This window comes from Citrus sinensis, chromosome 6 (assembly GCF_022201045.2).
Source record: "Citrus sinensis cultivar Valencia sweet orange chromosome 6, DVS_A1.0, whole genome shotgun sequence".
In the NCBI taxonomy this organism is placed as follows: Eukaryota; Viridiplantae; Streptophyta; class Magnoliopsida; order Sapindales; family Rutaceae; genus Citrus; species Citrus sinensis.
The window spans coordinates 6,756,528-6,774,944 of NC_068561.1; the positions used below are offsets into that span (position 1 = coordinate 6,756,528).

The 18,417-nt window shown below is 35.8% G+C and overlaps 2 protein-coding genes across 3 annotated transcripts; one reads left to right on the plus strand and one right to left on the minus strand.

Annotated features, from left to right (window-relative positions):
* Positions 1-349: 349 nt before the first annotated feature.
* Positions 350-8,359, plus strand: LOC102606744 (phosphatidylinositol 4-phosphate 5-kinase 9). 2 transcript variants are annotated; one of them, XM_025093575.2, is made up of 10 exons: positions 350-485; positions 1,015-2,412; positions 2,887-3,054; positions 3,621-3,786; positions 5,849-5,959; positions 6,184-6,371; positions 6,675-6,820; positions 7,337-7,490; positions 7,884-8,127; positions 8,252-8,359. In XM_025093575.2, the coding sequence occupies exons 2-10, from the start codon at positions 1,142-1,144 to the stop codon at positions 8,258-8,260; spliced, it is 2,457 nt and encodes an 818-aa protein (XP_024949343.1). In that variant the 5' UTR covers positions 350-485; positions 1,015-1,141; the 3' UTR covers positions 8,261-8,359. The 2 variants fall into 2 exon arrangements, with proteins under 2 accessions (XP_024949343.1, XP_006493544.1); XM_006493481.4 differs by having other exon boundaries at positions 351-485; positions 7,884-8,359.
* Positions 8,360-8,679: 320 nt separating this feature from the next.
* Positions 8,680-11,523, minus strand: LOC102607630 (uncharacterized). The gene is made up of 7 exons (XM_006493485.3): positions 11,307-11,523; positions 11,028-11,197; positions 10,346-10,422; positions 10,160-10,225; positions 9,922-9,996; positions 9,753-9,827; positions 8,680-9,385 (listed from the first exon to the last, which is right to left on the minus strand). The coding sequence occupies exons 1-7, from the start codon at positions 11,456-11,458 to the stop codon at positions 8,990-8,992; spliced, it is 1,011 nt and encodes a 336-aa protein (XP_006493548.1). The 5' UTR covers positions 11,459-11,523; the 3' UTR covers positions 8,680-8,989.
* Between the last annotated feature and the right edge of the window lie 6,894 nt (positions 11,524-18,417).

Consider the following 18,417-nt stretch of genomic DNA (forward strand, 5'->3'; position numbering starts at 1 on the left):
ATTTAGCAATTATTACCGTATTAAACGAGTACAGTAAATATCTAATAATTTATAATATTTAATTTATTAATAATGACAAATTAGAAGCAGTTTTTTTAACAATTAATATGTACAAATGAATGTATGATGAATGAATGAACCAAAAAGTGATAATAATTACTTTTTATAATTTTTCTTTTAGCTTCATCTTTACAGCAGTCAGAAGACTTGTTATGTGACTAAAAGGTTAAGTACTTTTCTATGTGCTTGGTATTCAATACAAAAAGTCGTTTTCACCATCACCGTCGAGACAAAAATGACCAAAAAAAATAAATAAAAAATAAAAAAATAAAATAAAAGATCTTTTTTTTTTAAATTTTTTTAAGGAAAGAGTGGGCATCCGCGTCGGCATCCGCATCGGTAATAGTAAAAAATAGTCAGCTCCTCCTCTCAAGTCTTTAACTACCACACTTCACCTTCTGCAACTTGTTAGTTTCTTTTGAAAGGTACGGTCTTACTTGCTTCAAATTAAATTCATTATTTAACTTTTATCTTCAATTTTTGTTTTTCATTGTTTATCTGTTTAAATTGAATTGCTTTTTCTTTTACTTCCTTAAATTAGATGCTCTTTTTGTTTTCCCCCTAACGATCTATCTATTCAGTTATTATTTTTATTATTGTCTGAAAAAGTATGGCTGTTTTTAAATAGCGCGAATAAGTTCTGTGCATTGTTATTGGAGAAGCTAAATAAATTTAAAGACGGAATATTTTAATGGATTTTATTAATTTCTATTTGTAAAGGTAATGACAACTTGAAAATGGCATTGTTCTAGAACGAAACACCCCCTGCTTTTGCCTCTTCATTGACTCTCGTTAATATTTTTACATCTGAACGACCATATTCTGGTTGTAAGTGGTTTTTGTGTGTCCTTCTTTTAACACTGATCTTTTCCGTGATTATGAATTTGTGATCAAGAAGCAGAGTTCATTATTTTGCCACTGTTGATAAGTCCATGTCTTCTTTTCTTTTCATAGGTTGAAGGGTGGGAATTTTTAAAGGTACCATCACAATTTCATAGTAAGCTCTTTCTTTGACATCTCAAACTGTCATAATATAGTGACTTGTAATCTTGTAAGAACTGTAACCTTATTGGCATTATGCATGTCTGGCCCTGTGGCCATTGTTGGTGACGTCGAAAGAGCACTTTCTTGTGCAGAGAGAACGACATCTCTGGATGCCATCTCTGACAGAGACCGCGTATATGCATTAAACAATGGTGAAGCTGTCCATACTTCTTCTGAAACCTCTGGCTTTCGAGTTGGGGAGCTTGCACTTCCCAATGGGGAATCTTATTCTGGGTCATTGCTTGGCAACCTACCGGAGGGTCTGGGCAAATATATCTGGTCCGATGGTTGCATATATGAAGGTGAGTGGAGACGTGGGATGAGGCATGGCAATGGAAAAATTCGATGGCCTTCTGGGACTGTTTATGAGGGTGAATTTTCTGGTGGTTATATCCATGGTACGGGAACTTATATTGGCTCTGATGGGTTGACCTATAAGGGAAGATGGCGCTTGAATCTCAAACATGGGTTAGGCTATCAAGTTTACCCTAACGGAGATGTTTTTGAAGGCTCTTGGATCCAAGGAGCTGCAGAAGGTCCAGGTAAATATACTTGGGCCAATAGAGATGTTTATTTGGGAAATATGAAAGGAGGGAAAATGTCAGGTAAAGGAACTCTTACTTGGACTAATGGGGACTCGTTTGAAGGAAGCTGGTTAAACGGTATGATGCATGGATTTGGTGTCTACACATGGAGTGATGGTGGTTCCTATGTTGGAACTTGGTCAAGGGGTTTGAAGGATGGAAAAGGAACATTTTATCCAAATGGAATTCAGCTTTCAGTATTACAAGAGCCATACCTTAATGCTCTCAGAATTAGAGGGCTACTACCAGATATGAGAAGGCAAACCCATGCACATGCCCATCATGCTTCTTCGGTGGAAATGGCAAATGCAAAGGTTCCTGGGAACCGAGGATCTCGACGAATTTCTGCTGATAAAATCTCCAAGGGGAACTTAATAAATTTGGAGCAGTCACATAGAGGAAATGTGTCCCTGGAAAGGCGTTGGAGCCTTGAGGTATCTTTTGAAAAAGTTATTGGACATGATTCATCATTAGAGTTATCTGAATCAATCTCAGAAGGCATGGAGAAAGCAAGTGACAAAAATGTTGCACCAATCTTGGAACGTGAATATATTCAAGGTGTTTTAATCAGTGAGTTTGTGTTAAATAACAGTTTTTCACAATCCTCTAGAAGAGAAAAACGGCGACAAAGGAAACTAGTGAAAGAGGTTAAGAGGCCTGGTGAAACAATCATCAAAGGTCACAGGAGTTATGATTTAATGCTTAGTTTACAGCTTGGAATCAGGTACAATTTAGTCAGTCAGTATCATGTTCTCTATTTAGACTGCTTCATGTTTCACATTCAGAAAACTTGTCTTTACAAGAGGATACCCCCCCAAAAAAAAAGAATTTAATAAAAAAATAAGGATTTTATGCAAGTTCATTGGGTGATTCATTATAACTTTATGCATTCTTTGTAATTAGATCCTTTGCAAGGTTTGATGCTCTCTGCTTTTCCCTTTAGTAACATTGTAGTCAGATTCTTTTCTGGAGAAATGATAGGTAGTATATATTTAGCATGTATGCATCTGAACCTTTTCAGCCATTAGTTGAACAATTTGCTTGCATAACTTATATATTTTGGTGTTCCTTGCATGTAACTTGTGAAAAGTCCTCCATTTACTTGGTAGAAGTAGTTTAAATGTTGTATCTGTTATATATGTTTCATTCCATTGTTTCCAGAAAAAGCAAAGTTATAACATGCTTAGAATGTAATCAGATATACAGTTGGGAAAATTACACCTGTACAGAGGCGAGATGTTCGGGCATCAGACTTTGGTCCCCGGGCTAGCTTTTGGATGAATTTTCCAAAAGAAGGGTCTCAACTTACACCACCTCATCAGTCAGAGGATTTTAAGTGGAAAGATTATTGCCCCATGGTTTTCAGGTTTGTAGATAATATTCTTTCATTTCCTTCCCATATATTTCATTCAATGGGTTTGTTTGGCATTCTTGTTCCGAGCTTAATTTGTTTTTCAGTGTTTCTGGTTAAATTTATTTATAGCACACAAAGCATATCTTTTCAGGAAATAGCTTGCTCTTGAACTTTTTTGGATCAAACCTATGTTATGTGATCACTTTAGAGCAGTGGAGTACCGTTGTGGCATTATTGGTGGTTAAACTGTCTGTAATCTTCAAAGCCATGATTACTCAGTATGTAGTCAAATGTTATTTGCACATATCTTAGTGTATGAGAGAGGGGAGCACACATTCAGCACTGATTTTTTGAATTTATTTCTCTTGCCATGCCATAGAAGATGCTGTTGTTGGGAACCTAGCATGCAGGGACTAATCTGTAGAGTTTAGAAGAAAAGAAAAATGCTATTTGACTAAACAATTGGTTTGTAATTCTCTGCTTTAACTTCGAAACTATGCATTGTATATTCATTTCTGGATCTTGGTTTACCTTTTTCTCCATGTTTTTATACCTTTTGTTCTTAAAACTCATTACAGGAATTTAAGGGAGATGTTCAAGATTGATGCTGCTGACTACATGATGTCCATATGTGGGAATGATGCTCTCAGGGAACTTTCTTCCCCTGGGAAAAGCGGTAGTATCTTTTTCTTATCGCAAGATGACCGTTTCATGATTAAGACACTTCGAAAATCTGAAGTGAAGGTTTGCCATCTCAATTTGTACCTTGACATCTGCTGTAGTTATTGCATTTAGAACCTTTCAAACTTTTATCCTTTTTCATTCTTTCTGCCTATTGTTTGTTTTACGTTTTGAAGCTTGAATGGGAGGAATATTGCCGTAAAGTTCCAAAACTAGAAGACATTTTTGACCTTTTATAATTACTTTGATCTTGTGCTTCTGTAGGAAAATAGGATTTACTTCCAAATTTGCAGAAGTAACAAAGTGGATGGTTGAGTGAAATTCTCTTCTTCTTCCAATTAATAGACTTCTGGCATCACTGATTGGTGAAATAATATGTTCTATTACCTTGATTTGCTCAGAATCAAGGCCATTGGCTTGCTCTATCTCAGTAACTAGAGGTGGGGTCATGTTAAGAGGATTTTGGGCATTCCCTCCCATTCAGCATTTTAGCCTGATATTGGAGGATCCAGCTATAGGCTGGAGATATCGCTGCCTTTAATGGTAGTGGGATCAATAGAGTTTACACAATATGGCTGATTCCATTCAGTTTTGATATTGATGCAACATCTCTGAACTTTTATTGCCTTCCAATTCTTGCCTTTTTCACTTTACTTTGGTGATTAGAAGTAAATATGGCCTCCGCTCAAATGGTTGGGACTCTAATGTGGTTAACAATGGAAGTCTTTAGAAGCCCTTGGAAAGCAATCTCAAATGAACATCCCTCTTTTCTTTCTCACTTTGTGTGATTGCTTCCCTTGCCTCTGTAAGCTCTGTCCTATACGAAATGCTTCTATAAATTTTTGTCCATCTTCCTCTTCGTCGAATTTGCATTGGAATTTCAACTTCGAAAGAAACTTGAATGATAGAGAGATCCAGGATTATGCTACTCTCTTGGAATTGTTCAACGATATCGACATCGATAAAATGAAAGAACACAAAAGATTGTGGAGTTTGGAGACATCAGGACATTATTCTTGCAAATCTTATCTTAACTGGCTGATTAATGATGTCTCCTTGGCTGATTTTTTTACCCTCCAAAAACGATCTGGAAGGCTAGTATTCCTACTAAAATTCAAGTCTTTTTATGGGTCCTTGCTACAAGAAAAATTAAATTTTGGGGAAGTGATTCAAAGAAAGTTCCCTAATAGTTGTCTATCTCTGTCTTGGTGTGTGATGTGCAAAACAAGTGCGCAGAAACTTCTAATCATCTTTTTCTTCATTGTTTTGTGGCCTCAAAGTTGTGGAATAGGTTGCGCAAAGAGGCTTACGTTTTGTGGGTCTTTCGGGGTTCTTGTCACTCTATTCTTATGGAGAATTCTTATTCTTTTGGTAAAGGAGAAAAGGCAAAAACTCTTTGGATCTGTGCTCTGGCAGCCCTCTTTTGGGTAATATGGCAGAAAAGAAATCTTCTTATTTTTTAAGGGAAAAAGTACAAAATATTGAAGAATCGTGGGATAGAGTCCGTCTTCTAGCTTCGCTTTGGTCTTTTGTTTCTAAGAGGTTCCAAGTTTCATCTTTTTTCTTCATTCATCTAAGTTGGGAGAGTACTTTGAGATAGGTGTCTAGGCCAGTCTAGTATTGTAGAGGGTTGATTGGTATATTTTGTATAGCACAGAATAGTTTTTATTTTTTACTTCGTCAATCGGACAGCTCATCTTCTCCTTGTAATGATTCTTCATCGTTAATATAATTTATAGTTTCTTATTAAAAAAAAAATTACTAATGCCAACTACTTGTTTAGCACTCCTTTGTACATTCAAGAATTTGCTTCTCTTTTTGAAATGGAATGGTAACCTCTTCGCAGAATAATGGTCAACTGTGATATAAGGCCCTGAAGTGCTATCATTAGTATATGTTGAACAAAGGAACTGCTTAATGTGATGATAGTTTTCTTTAGTATATGGAAATAGAGAAATAGAGAAATAGCTTGAATTGCAACTTGAACATATCTCTAATTGTTAAACTTTAATTCTTAGAACATACCACATTTTCCTTACATGTTTCAGTTCTATATTTTTCGGAATATTTTTTTCCCTTTTTCTGCCCTTTTGATGATTCAATTAACCAAAGTTCTATTATGTAGGTTCTTCTACAAATGCTTCCAACTTACCATGATCATGTGAGATCGTATGAAAACACACTCATAACAAAATTTTTTGGTCTTCACAGAATCAAACCTTCAAGTGGTCAAAAGGTGATGCACATGGTTTATTACTGCTTTCTTTGTACCGATCACTTTTTTTGTTTGCCTTGATGTGTATAACTATTTTCTACTATGATATGATGTTACCTTGAGTATTTTCCCTTGATTACCTCATTACTATCACAAAAGGAGCTTGCTATCATGAACTTTGACTTTTTTTTTTTTCTCTTTTTCATAAGAAATTGATAGCTATAAACTAATCCCTTAAATTGCAGTTTCGCTTCGTGGTGATGGGAAATATGTTCTGCACGGAACTAAGGATCCATCGAAGGTTTGATTTGAAGGGGTCATCACTAGGGCGATCTACGGACAACATTGAAATTGATGAGAACACAACACTTAAAGATTTAGATCTAAACTACTGCTTTTATTTAGAACCTTCTTGGCGAGAAGATTTATTAAAGTAAGTAATGCTCCGGTGTTGTTCTGTCACTCTGTTACAGTTTCAAATTGACCAATGGTAGGTTTACCAGTTGTTTATTTTATAAATATAGGGAAATAACTAATGGGAAAATGGCAGCGTAATTTTCATTTGCAAGAACTTAAGATGGCTGACCTTCCAAATATCAGACAGTTGAATTAACTTTACTTTGTTTACTGCTTTAAGCTGTACTTGAAATAATTTCTTTCTTATTTGATGCACTTATTCTCATTTGTATTGCCATGTTTTAGTCTTATACTTTTTAATGTTTGTATCATTATGCAGGCAGATAGAGATTGACAGCAAATTTTTGGAAGCTCAGCAGATTATGGATTACAGCCTTTTGCTGGGTGTTCATTATCGAGCTCCACAGCACCTGCGATCACTCACGACTATACGGGAAGATGGATTGGGAATTGTTGCTGAGGAAGGTAAGCGTTATCTTTAGTCTGAAGTTGGGAGTTGAGCCTGCCAAATCTGCTCGACTTAAAATTCGAGAGATGAATAATTTGATTGTCCTTTCATGGTTAGGAACATACCAAGCGTAGTGAAAGTGCATGTCAAGATGAAATGTTTAGGTAGTACTCACGAGAAAAAAATTAACAGTAGTTGTGCCTCTAATTTAGCCAAGGTAGCAATCGTCAAATTCTCATTAAGGACATATTTGAAGCAGTGAATTAATTGTATGATTCAAGTTAGAAACAGAAATTATTCCTTTTACTTCTTGCATATACTGAATTGAGTCTCTTGGCTTCTTGACTGCATTGTGGTTCAATGGGTCAGAAACAGAACTATATATTTTGCATGGTTTATAACCCAGATGCATCAAGTTCAGTCTAATCTGAGTTAGAAATTCTTGCTAGTATAGGTTTCATGGTTGTATGGTCTACTAGGATATAAAAAACTGATACACAATTTTGGTGGTGCTTAAATCTCGAACTCTCTAGAGGATGAAATCTCCAACTACCAAGGCCTTGTTTTGGTCCCTCGAGGAACAGATGATAGTAGTGTCATTGCAGGCCCACACATTAGAGGTAGCCGACTGCGAGCATCATCTGCTGGTGATGAGGAAGTTGATCTCCTTCTCCCTGGCACAGCAAGGTACGATATCTTTGCACCCCAATGGTTTCTTCAATTATACCACCGTAGAAGCCCATTAAAATCTTTGCAATGTTAAAAGACCATTAATTCATCTCTTATGAGTTGCCTAAGCAGATTTTTGCACCCTGCCAGATTGAATGCATTGACAGACTGTGCGGTTGGCTTCAGAAATGAGAAAATTCAGCATGTTTTCTTTTTATAATTTAATAGATAAAATACAAAGGAAAAGAAAACAAAAGAACTAGTTGTCTGCCTTTGTAGTTTTACATGCTAAGCTTGAGCTCTCTATCCTCCCTAGATGTAGTGCATACTTGTACAGCGATTAAGACATCAACTAAAATTTCATGTTTTAGTTTTGTGTTTAATATTCTACAATTGTTACTTGTGAAGCAGACTACAGATTCAGCTTGGTGTGAATATGCCAGCAAGGGCGGAGCAAATCCCTGGGAAGCAGGAAGATCTATTCCATCAATCTTACGATGTTGTTCTCTACCTGGGCATAATTGATATATTGCAAGAGTACAACATGTCCAAGAAGATTGAACACGCATACAAATCTCTTCAATTTGATTCGATATCCATCTCTGCGGTGGACCCTACATTCTACTCACATCGCTTCCTGGAATTTATTGAGAAGGTGTTCCCTGTTACAAGTTAAAAATTTTTGGGTACTTTGCTGATATGAGTGATTTGTTAATGTGAGCCATCACATCCGTTAAGTGATGATAATCAGAGTGATAATAGTTATCTTGGGTTGTTAGGTGTTGTGAAGAAGTGGCTTCTAGGAGCCATCAGAGAGCTTAGTGTTGTCTTCCCAACAATTTGTTCCATTTTCTGGTAATTGGAACGTGCGCAGCTTTCTTCTTTTATTCCACGTGCTATTTAGATTATGATTTGCGAATTTAATTTGATTATCAACATGAAGTCTCAAAAGCCCGGACGCATTAAAGCGAGCCCAGGTATTTCTTCTTACGGTAAGGAAAACCGAAGCATGCAGACTAAACGTTGCATTCAAATTCAATGGCTGGTAAAATAGAAGCTTCTGTTTATTTATAGTTCTAACTGAACTGTATGTCATGTTATCATGTATTATTATTATTCACAATAAGCCAATAGCCTCAGTTGAACATTTGGCAAGGGACAATTCCCACATTTCAAGAGATACCTGTGTTTACAAAATGCGGTTGCGAAGCCAAATTAAGTTTTGCATTTGATACCATAACTCTGAACCAACAAGGATAATGTTTTTCTTTCTGTTTTTTTTTTTTAAACCCTCTCTCTCTCTCTCTCTTTCAAAAGAACAGTATCATTAAATAGCATACAAATCAAAATTACAAGAGTACTTTCAAGCTACCTAATTTTCTAAGAGATCCAGCTTTCCATTTCACTACATATCAATTTGACAACCAAATATATCCTGAGATTAAGCAACATGGATCAAAACGGGAACAGGACTGGTCGCAGGACAACCACATGAAGATGTGCTACGGTATGGTCAATTATTGTCCCATATTAGGAGGTGGTGGGGGTGGACGAATCGGCATCTGTTGGCCCCCATAACCTTGTGGAGGAGGAGGAGGCATTGTCGGAGGCCTACCCACCTGAGTACCAGGAGTGAAATTGGCCATTGTACCACTACCACCTGGAGGCGGAGGAGGAGCAGGTGGAGCTCCACCAGGAGGCATAGGCCTAGGACCATTTGCCATTGGAGGTGGGGGAGGCGGTAATGTTCCAGTCATTGGCGGGGGTGGGGCTCTAGGAGCATTTCCTGCAGACACACCTGGTGGTGGCCCCTGTGGTGGAGGTGGCGGTGGTGGAGCTACTGCACCGTTGGCTGCAGGGGCAGCTTGAGGTTTGTTCCCCTCCACTGGTTTGGATTTGAAATATAGCTGCAGCTGCACATCTCAAACAAACACAAAAATTATTAGTCGCAGAAAACTCCCACAAAAAGGGAAAAGTGCCAAACAAAACAACAATGAACAAAGATTAATGTCTCATCTTTAATAGAGGCATCGAGACATATCATATGTAAGTAAATAGCAGGTATAACCTACATTAGAAGTAAAAACCAAGAGCCGATCCAATAGCTGAACCAAATAAGTCACAGAGGTGGTCCAGAGTTTTGGATTTATGGGCAACTTCCGACAACATTTAAAACAGCCGATAAACAACCACATTTACCGACTAATCCATCTAAATGGACCGAGTGCTAGAAAATGGAAAGAGGGTGGAAAGAGAAAGGGCAAGTATAAACAGACTAACCGTGAACATCTTTGAGTCTGGATCCCAATGGGAAAAGAACTTGGGTGTAGATTTGTCAATCTCTGTGCTGGGAACCTGAAACATAAACGGAAATCAATAATCATAACTATCTCCAGTAATGATTAATGGTAAAATGAAAATCAACAAATATATAATATGGTCAAGTCACCTTAAAAGCAATGATCTCATATGGTTCTGCTGCAAACATAAGATACTGGTATCTCTTATCAAATGGTTGAACTCGCTGCATCATGAAAAGAAGAGATTAGGATATGGTTGACTACAGAGAAGAAAACATGCAATTCATCTACAAGGGGTGAGATAAAATCGACAAAGGAAATAATAATGACCACTGGTATCATGAGAAATCTGTTTGGTATTAAACTCAACTCAAATATGGAATATACCTGCTCAAAAGATGACATAAATCGGTGCCTCGGCTTTGATAGGTCTTCTATCTCAGGATATTCAATCTGCATTTGAAAGAAAATCATTACTTTTGATACATAATATATGATGCTATATAATGGAATTTCAAGTACAAAACATGAACAAAAAATTAAAAAAAAAAAAATATATATATATATATATACCTGGAATAGAAGAGACCTCTGCTTTGTCTCAGGATCAAACTGTTTTGTCACACGATACCCAGGCCTACCAATTTTGACTGCATACGCACCACACATATACATAAAAACTCATCAGTTGAGATTTTACGAAACACGTTCTTAAACTCTACGATAAACAATAGACCAGGTTTTTTTTTCGTGGGCGGGGGGGGAGGAGGGGTGGGAGCATCAGTGAGATATACAATAACAACGCCTCAAAAAATTTTCAGCAATATCAACACTGAAACAAAATGGCTGCCAAACACACCAAAGTATCAATGTTGCAAGTTCATATAAGCCATTATTCGAGATAAGCAATAAACCTATCCTATCTTAGTTTTTAAATCAAAGTCAAATATACAACACTCAGTACCCCCCCAAAAAACCAAGGCACAATACTTTGGGTAACCCTTGGACCCCTCCAACCTTTAATTCTAGGCCAAAAATTAAGTGCTTAGAAATAAATCGTTTCAGTGTCCCTCAGCATGTCGCCCTAATAGTAATAGCTGAAACTGTGGATAATGTATTCGTAATCCAGGATGTCATCCTAATGGCTGAAACTTATGTAATGTGTAACCCTAATATATTAATATGTAACAGTACGCACAGACATGAAATTAAAAAATAAACCATGCATAAGTGCGTGTTAGAAGAGAAAACTAGCCTGTTTTACGAACGTTGACTTTTCGCTTGTGGGGCTGGGGCTGAGCAGGAGCATCCTTGGCCTCGCGGGCAGCTCTCTTAGCCAAATTGGTCTGATGGCGCTTCCCTTGTGTGTGTGCCAAGTAGTTTCCCTCGTTATTGTGAAGTGTCAAACACAGCTTACACTCGTAACTACAACAAGTACAACAACAAGAAGCAGCAAAGCCACCCCAAGCTTAATTAAATAATTTAATTAATCAAATCAAATCACATCAATCAAACGAAGATGTTGTCGATTTACCTGCCCAGGTGGTTCCGCATGAAATAAGGATCTTTGGCTAAATCGATGGTCTCCAAGGCCAACCTCCGGAGCCTCTCTCGCCGGTCGATGGCCTCATTCTGAGCGGAGGCGGCGCCACCGCTGCCGGGCTTCGAACCCCACTCTCTGTCCATGATTTTGATGAGGTATGTGTTCAAAGCTTCGCTTTGGGAGTTGTAAAAGAAACTTTCAACAGGCCTTCGGCTTGTATATATACAGGGTTATTGCCCTTGAGGTTAATTTTCGCTGCTCCCAAACATTTTAGCAAACTTCTACGCACTAAAATTTCAATAAATTTAGGGTTATTATGATTTTACTACTTCAAAATTTATCAAATATCAAATAACTATAATAAGTATTGTCTCTTATCATTTTCTTATTATATTTTTATAAAATATTATTTTACTACTTTTTCATTACAATAAATATCATTTTACTACTTTTTCGTTACAACCGTTAGTTGACTCTTTAGTTGATTAGTTAGTTGACTAATAAAATATAAATTTTATCCTTCATGATTAAAAAAATAATAAGATAAATTTATAATCCATATATCATAATTCCCGTAAAAAGAATTATGTTGATATTTTATATCCATTTTAATAAATATATTACAAATTTATTTTGTAAATAAGTTTCAACTATTTTTTTAATCATGAAGGGTGAAATTGGTATTTTGTTAGTCAACTAACTGGTCAACTAACGATTATAACGAAAAAGTAGTAAAATAATATTTTTATAAAGATATAGCAGAAAAATAATAGGAGACAATACTTGTAATCATTTGATACTGATAATTTTTGAAGTAGTGAAATGATAATAACCCATAAATTTAATTTTGCCAATTAAAATCGTAACTACCCAAATGCAAAATTACATTATTTTTTCTTTTATTTTAAATTTTTAAGAAAATTTGTTAGCCATCCACTCTAAGTTTACCTCGTTATAAACATACTACAAAAATTTTAATTTATTTAATTTTTTACCCTAAATTTATAATTTATATCGACCGTCCACTAAAATATTAATAAATATTTAACAAAATCTTAGTAAAATAAATAATTTTACCCTTTAATTCAATGGCATTTTTAACTTTACACCATAAATAATAAAATAAAATTTAAAATTTATCAGACATTCACCCTAAGTTTAACATGTTATCAAAAATACTATAAAAGTTTGAATTTATTCAAAATTTCACGTTTAATTTATAATTTGTATCAATTATCAACAAAAATATCAGCTACTTTTTATACTTGATGGCGTCATAAGGGTAATTTAGATGTTTAATATACTAAAGAAATAAAATAATAGTTTAAACAATAAAAATAATAAATTATTTTTCATAACTAATATTCAATTAAATACACTTGAAACTATAATTAAAAGAATATATGATTTTTCTTCACAAATTTACATAATCAAACACTATGCACAAATTATCCTAATAATTCATAAACACCCAATCAATCCTATCCTTAAATTCAATTTCACAATTTTAAAAAAAAAAAGCACTAATTTTTTTTCTCAATTTACCTTCACAAATTAACAAAATCAAATCCAAGATCCACAAATTACCCTAAACACTAATTCATAAACAACGGTCATTCCAATCTTTAAATTCAATTTCATAAACATCTAATCAAATCCAATTGGCAATGTTATAACCACCATTGCCGTCAGTGCTTCCACTAGCCTCGTGAATAGTTACGACCACCACAAGACTCTTCAATAGTCAATCTTCATAGCGCAATGTAAGTTTTTATCAATTACTGCCAATGATTGAAGGATTTGATACCAATTCAACGTTGATTTTGTGAATTCTAAAAATTTAGAGAGAGAAGGTAACGTGGAAGGTAGTGAAATATATTTTATTTTGTTTTTAGTTTTATAATTATATGGTTGATGAAGGATTTGATACAAATTGTGGTTAGGGAAAAAAATTGTTGGTAGTTTTGTTTTTGAAAAAAGAGAGTTTGCCGACTGTTGAGTTATTTTTTTTAATTTTATTTTATTATTGATGGCGCAAAGTTAAAAAAAAAAGACCTTGAATTCAAAGATAAAATGATCATTCTACTTAGATTCTGTTGAACTAATGGTATTCATATTTTAGTAGATAGTTAATACAAATTATAAAGCTATAGTAAGAATTAAATAAATTTAAATTTTTGTGATAACTTTTATAATAGAAGAAAACTTAAGGTAAATGGGTAATAATTTTTCTATTTTGCATGTTAAATGTATAAATTAACTTTATAAGATCATCAATTATAAAGGCAGTTAATATTTTGATGAATGATTAATACAAATTATAAACTGAAGTTAAAAACTTTATCAAATTTAAAATTTTATAGTACTTTTTATGACAAAATAAACTTAAAGTACATTAACGATAATTTCTAAATTTTTAATTGATAAACCAATTATTTTCCCAATTTCCCTTCGACCCCAAAGAAAAACCACCCGAAATCCTCCACCCAGATATAAAAATCTTTTCCCCTCCGAATTCATAAAAATTTGGCAATCTCAAATTTCATTTACGACTGTTTACACAATAAAATCAAACCCTCGATTTTTACCATTTAATTTTTTTTTTCCTTTCGACAATCCAAACAACAATCTTACACGTATCATCAAATCCCTAAATTTTGAAAATCAATAATCCCCAACTCTTCACAGTTCACACAACCACCGCACACACTGTCGCCGCACATTGCCTTGCCGCGGCTTTCCGTTATTTGAACTGTCAAGATCTCCAAAAATAGCCGAAACAACGTTTGATGCTCTTTCATTTGGCTTTAAAAATTTTGAAATTACTCAATCCCTCACTTCAACAATTCAACAATCCATATCCAATCGCGACACATCCATGACAGTCAAGATATGAGACCTTGGTTTCTAGTTTCCCAAAAAATAAAATAAAAATTAAATCCATGAGTTGCTAGATGAAATTATGCAATTCAAATTTTTAATTTTTTTTTTCTCTCTGAAACCAGATTGGGTGCTTTTGACATAATAATGGTGCCCCTGGCTGTAGGTTTTGTCTTCGTCGGAAGGTAGAGGATGTGTCTGTCCAACCGGCTTGCATTTGGGTACGAGGGTTTGGCTTGGCAAAATTCTGGGGATATTCATTAGGGAAATTTTTGTTTGAGCTGACTCTGATATCAAAGATTAAAAAAAAAAAAAAGAAGACTTTAGTTTGTGTACAAAAATTAGCGAGAACCGAGATAGGCAAAACAAAATGATTTTTTTATTATTTCGAATCTGCATTGGGGGCAATATGATACTCTCGGGGTCAACACGATCAGCCAAAAAATAACCGCTATCTATTTGCAAATACGCAAAATCTTAGGAGAGTAATCTAAAATTATCCTTCTTGAAGCACACAGCACAGTTAGCATTTGATAGTCCCAAAGATGCCTTCTCTTTGGGGGATGGAAGAGCTGGTTGGGGCAGAAGGTTCAATTATGAGAACTACTGGAGCTTACATGAGGAAAGCAAGAATTTAATTAGTGACGTTTCGGTGTAATATCGATGCATCTGAAATCCTTAATCTGATGATTCTGATCGATAATTTCCTCAGCAGAATTGAGATGACTAGAGAGTCATTGAAGCAGTGAAGTGCCCAGCATTTTGGAAAAAGGAAAGAAATTATTAAAAGACCTTCAAGATATGCTTGTCGACATCAAAAGTGGTCCCACGTGCTTTCAGAGTTCAATTGAAATTAAAATCTTGGAAAGGCAGATTGAAGATTTTACGAGGGATGATGAGATGTATTGGCATCACAGATCCGGGATCGCTTGGCTTCAGGCCTAGGGACAAAAATACGAGATTTTTTCATGCGAATGCAAGTTCAAGAAGGCAGAGGAATTTGATTGAAGGGATCTTGGATTAACACAATATATGGAAGGATGAGTCCGAAGAGGTTGAAGCTGAATTTATTAATTACTTTTCTAGTCTTTTTCTATCTTCAAATCCACCAACTGGAAATATTGAGGAAGCTCTTGTCTATTTACAGCCAAAAGTTACAGATGACATGAAAGTAATGCTTACTCATGTTTCTCCAAGGAAGAGGTTCGCGATGCGCTGTTTCAAATGAATCCTAATAAAGCTCTAGACCCTGATAGTTTCTCTGTATCGTTCTTCCAATCTTATTGGGGTTTGATTGGTAATTCGGTTGCTGATGCATGTCTGAGATTTCTAAATGGAGGGGATGATTTGCACAAGCTTAATCACGTCCATGTTGTCTTAATTCCCAAGGTTAAGTTCCACGTAGAGTGGGTGTTTTTCGACCAACAAGCCTTTGTAATGTCATTTAAAAAATTATTGCTAAAGTTTTAGCTAATCGATTGAAATCTATTTTGCATGATATTATAACCCCAAACCAACGTGCTTTTGTCTCTGGCCGGCTAATTACAGATAACATTAGTATAGGCTATGAATGCCTTCATAAAATTCAAAACAAAGGAGTGCAAAGCAATCTTTAATGACATTAAAACTGGATGTTAGCAAAGCCTATGACAGAATTGAATGAGACTTTCTCAAGGCAGTCATGTTAAAGTTGGGATTTTCGTCACAGTGGATATAAATTATACTCAAATGTGTTTCATCCTCTTCCTTTTCTCTCCTGATTAATGGTGAAGTTATAGGTAAATATAATTCCTTAAAGAGGGTTAAGGCAAGGGTGTCCTTTGTCTCCATATCTATTCATTTTATGCATGGAGGCTCTCTCATGAATGCTCAAGTACGCAGAGGCTGCCAACTTACTTCACGGTATCTAATTTGATCTAGCTGGTTTATCGATCTCGCATTTGTCTTTTTGCTAGTGATAGCTTAATTTTTGCCCGAACAGATGCGGAAGAGTGTGTACAATAGAAGAGCATCCTTGCTAAATGTTCTACGGCCTCAGGGCAGGCGAATAATTTTGAAAAATCTTTAATTTTAATTAGTCCTGATGCTTCACAAGCCACTGTCAACTTGATTAAAAGCACTTTTAATTTGGCTGTCGTCACCTCCCATGAAATGTACCTTGGCCTTCCTTCACTGATTGGTAGGAAAAAGTCTCACCTTTTTCCCATGCTGAAGGAGAGAGATAGAAATAAAATCTTATGTTGGAAATCTAAGTTATTTTCTTGTAGAGGAAAAGAAGTCTTGCTAAAGGCTGTGGCACAAGCAATCCTTACATATTCTATGAATGTTTTAGACTGCCTCCTGGTTTTTGTTTTAAATTGCAGAAAATGGTGGCTAATTATTGGTGGAGTCATTCTTCCTCGTCCAAGGGTATTCGTTGGCTTCAGTGGAGGTCTCTTTGGTAACCAAGAAGAGCAGGAATGGGTTTAGGATCTGATTGCCTTTAATCAAGCTCTTTTGGCCAAGTAATGTTGGCGAATTCTTATTCAACTGAAGTTTTTGGCATCTATAGTCTTAAAAACAAAGTATGTTCCTTATTCTGGCTTTCTAGAGAATAAGCTTAGTGTTAGGAAATTGGTGGGTGAAGCAGATACACAGCTAAAATGAAATTGTAAGAAAATAAAGAACAAGCACAAAAATGTACCACCTTGAAATTACGTGGTTCGACTTTTAGCCTACGTCCACGGGCGAAAACAGAAGGAAAATATTTCACTAGTGAAAATGAGTTACAAGTATTGTGGTATTTTAGCTCACTATCCAAAATCTCAATACACTCAAACTCTCAAATCACTAAACTCTTAAAATCACTCTCTAAATAAAGAAAAGAACTGAAGAACTCGATAATTTACAAATGAAGGGAGCCAGCGTTTTTATAGCCAAAATTAGCTACTTTTCATTTAATATTTAATTATTATTATTATTATATTAATTTTTCTTTTCTTTTCCTTCTTTGGCCCGACATCTCTTTTTCTTCTCTCTTTCTTTTTTTTCTTCTTTCTCTTTTGTTTCTTTCCTTGAGCGGCATCTACTTGGCCTTCAATTTCCTTCAATTTGGGTGGTCATTTTGAAAAATGTTAATGGTGCCAAACCGCCCATGACTTTGACATTCTCCCACTTGGAGATTAGATTGGGGACCAATCAATCTCCACACCATCCTTTCTACTTCGTCATAATCATGTTGCCTACGTTTTTGCTATGCCACAAGAGGATTTACTCTAGATAAACTTGTCAGCATTTATCGGCTTGGTCAAAACATCTGCTAGGTTCTCCTTCGTGTGGATTTTCTGTAAATCCACACTTTCGTCTTCCACTACTTCTCGAACGAAGTGATACTGACCTCCTATGTGTTTTGTTCTGGAATGAAAGGCTGGATTCCTTGCATTGTGCAAGGCACTTTGACTGTCACAAAATACAGGAATTTTCTGTTGTTTGTGCCCGAGCTCCTCCAATAACCTTTGTATCCAAATAGCTTCATTGCAAGCTTGTGTAGCTGCCATGTACTCTGCTTCTGTTGTAGATAAGGCCACAACGGTCTGCAGTTTTGAAACCCAGCTTACAGTTGCTCCTGCAAGTGTAAACACATAACCAGTAGTGGATTTTCTTTTATCAAGATCTCCTGCAAAATCTGAATCCACATAGCCCCTAACAGTAAACTCTGATCCTCCATAACATAATGCAACATCGGAGGTTCCTCTGATGTATCTCAGAATCCTCTTCACAGCTATCCAATACTCTCCACCAGGATTCGCCATGTATCAACTGACTGCTCCCACTGCTTGTGCAATGTCCGGTCTAGTACATATCATAACGAACATCAAACTTCCCATTGCTGATGCATACGGTACTCGAGACATCTCATTTCTCTCTGCTTCATTGCTAGGACACATACTTGAGGATTCGCCATGTATCAACTGACTGCTCCCACTGCTTGTGCAATGTCCGGTCTAGTACATATCATAACGAACATCAAACTTCCCATTGCTGATGCATACGGTACTCGAGACATCTCATTTCTCTCTGCTTCATTGCTAGGACACATACTTGAGGATAATTTAAAATTAACAGGAAGTGGGGTAGAGATTAACTTACAATCTTGCATGTTGAAGTACCGTAAGATTTTCTTCAAGTAATTCTTCTGCGAAAGCCAAATCTTCCTGTTATTTCTATCTCGGTGAATTTGCAT

Excerpts from the sequence above, each read along its gene's own strand:
- LOC102606744 (XM_006493481.4), top strand. The coding sequence starts at position 1,142 with ATGTCTGGCCCTGTGGCCATTGTTGGTGACGTCGAAAGAGCACTTTCT. Across the intron at positions 3,787-5,848 it reads TTCGAAAATCTGAAGTGAAG|GTTCTTCTACAAATGCTTCC; the intron begins GTTTGCCATCTC and ends TCTATTATGTAG. Across the intron at positions 7,491-7,883 it reads CTTCTCCCTGGCACAGCAAG|ACTACAGATTCAGCTTGGTG; the intron begins GTACGATATCTT and ends CTTGTGAAGCAG.
- LOC102607630 (XM_006493485.3), bottom strand. The coding sequence starts at position 11,458 with ATGGACAGAGAGTGGGGTTCGAAGCCCGGCAGCGGTGGCGCCGCCTCC. Across the intron at positions 11,198-11,306 it reads ATGCGGAACCACCTGGGCAG|TTACGAGTGTAAGCTGTGTT; the intron begins GTAAATCGACAA and ends TACTTGTTGTAG. Across the intron at positions 9,997-10,159 it reads TTATGTCATCTTTTGAGCAG|CGAGTTCAACCATTTGATAA; the intron begins GTATATTCCATA and ends TTCATGATGCAG.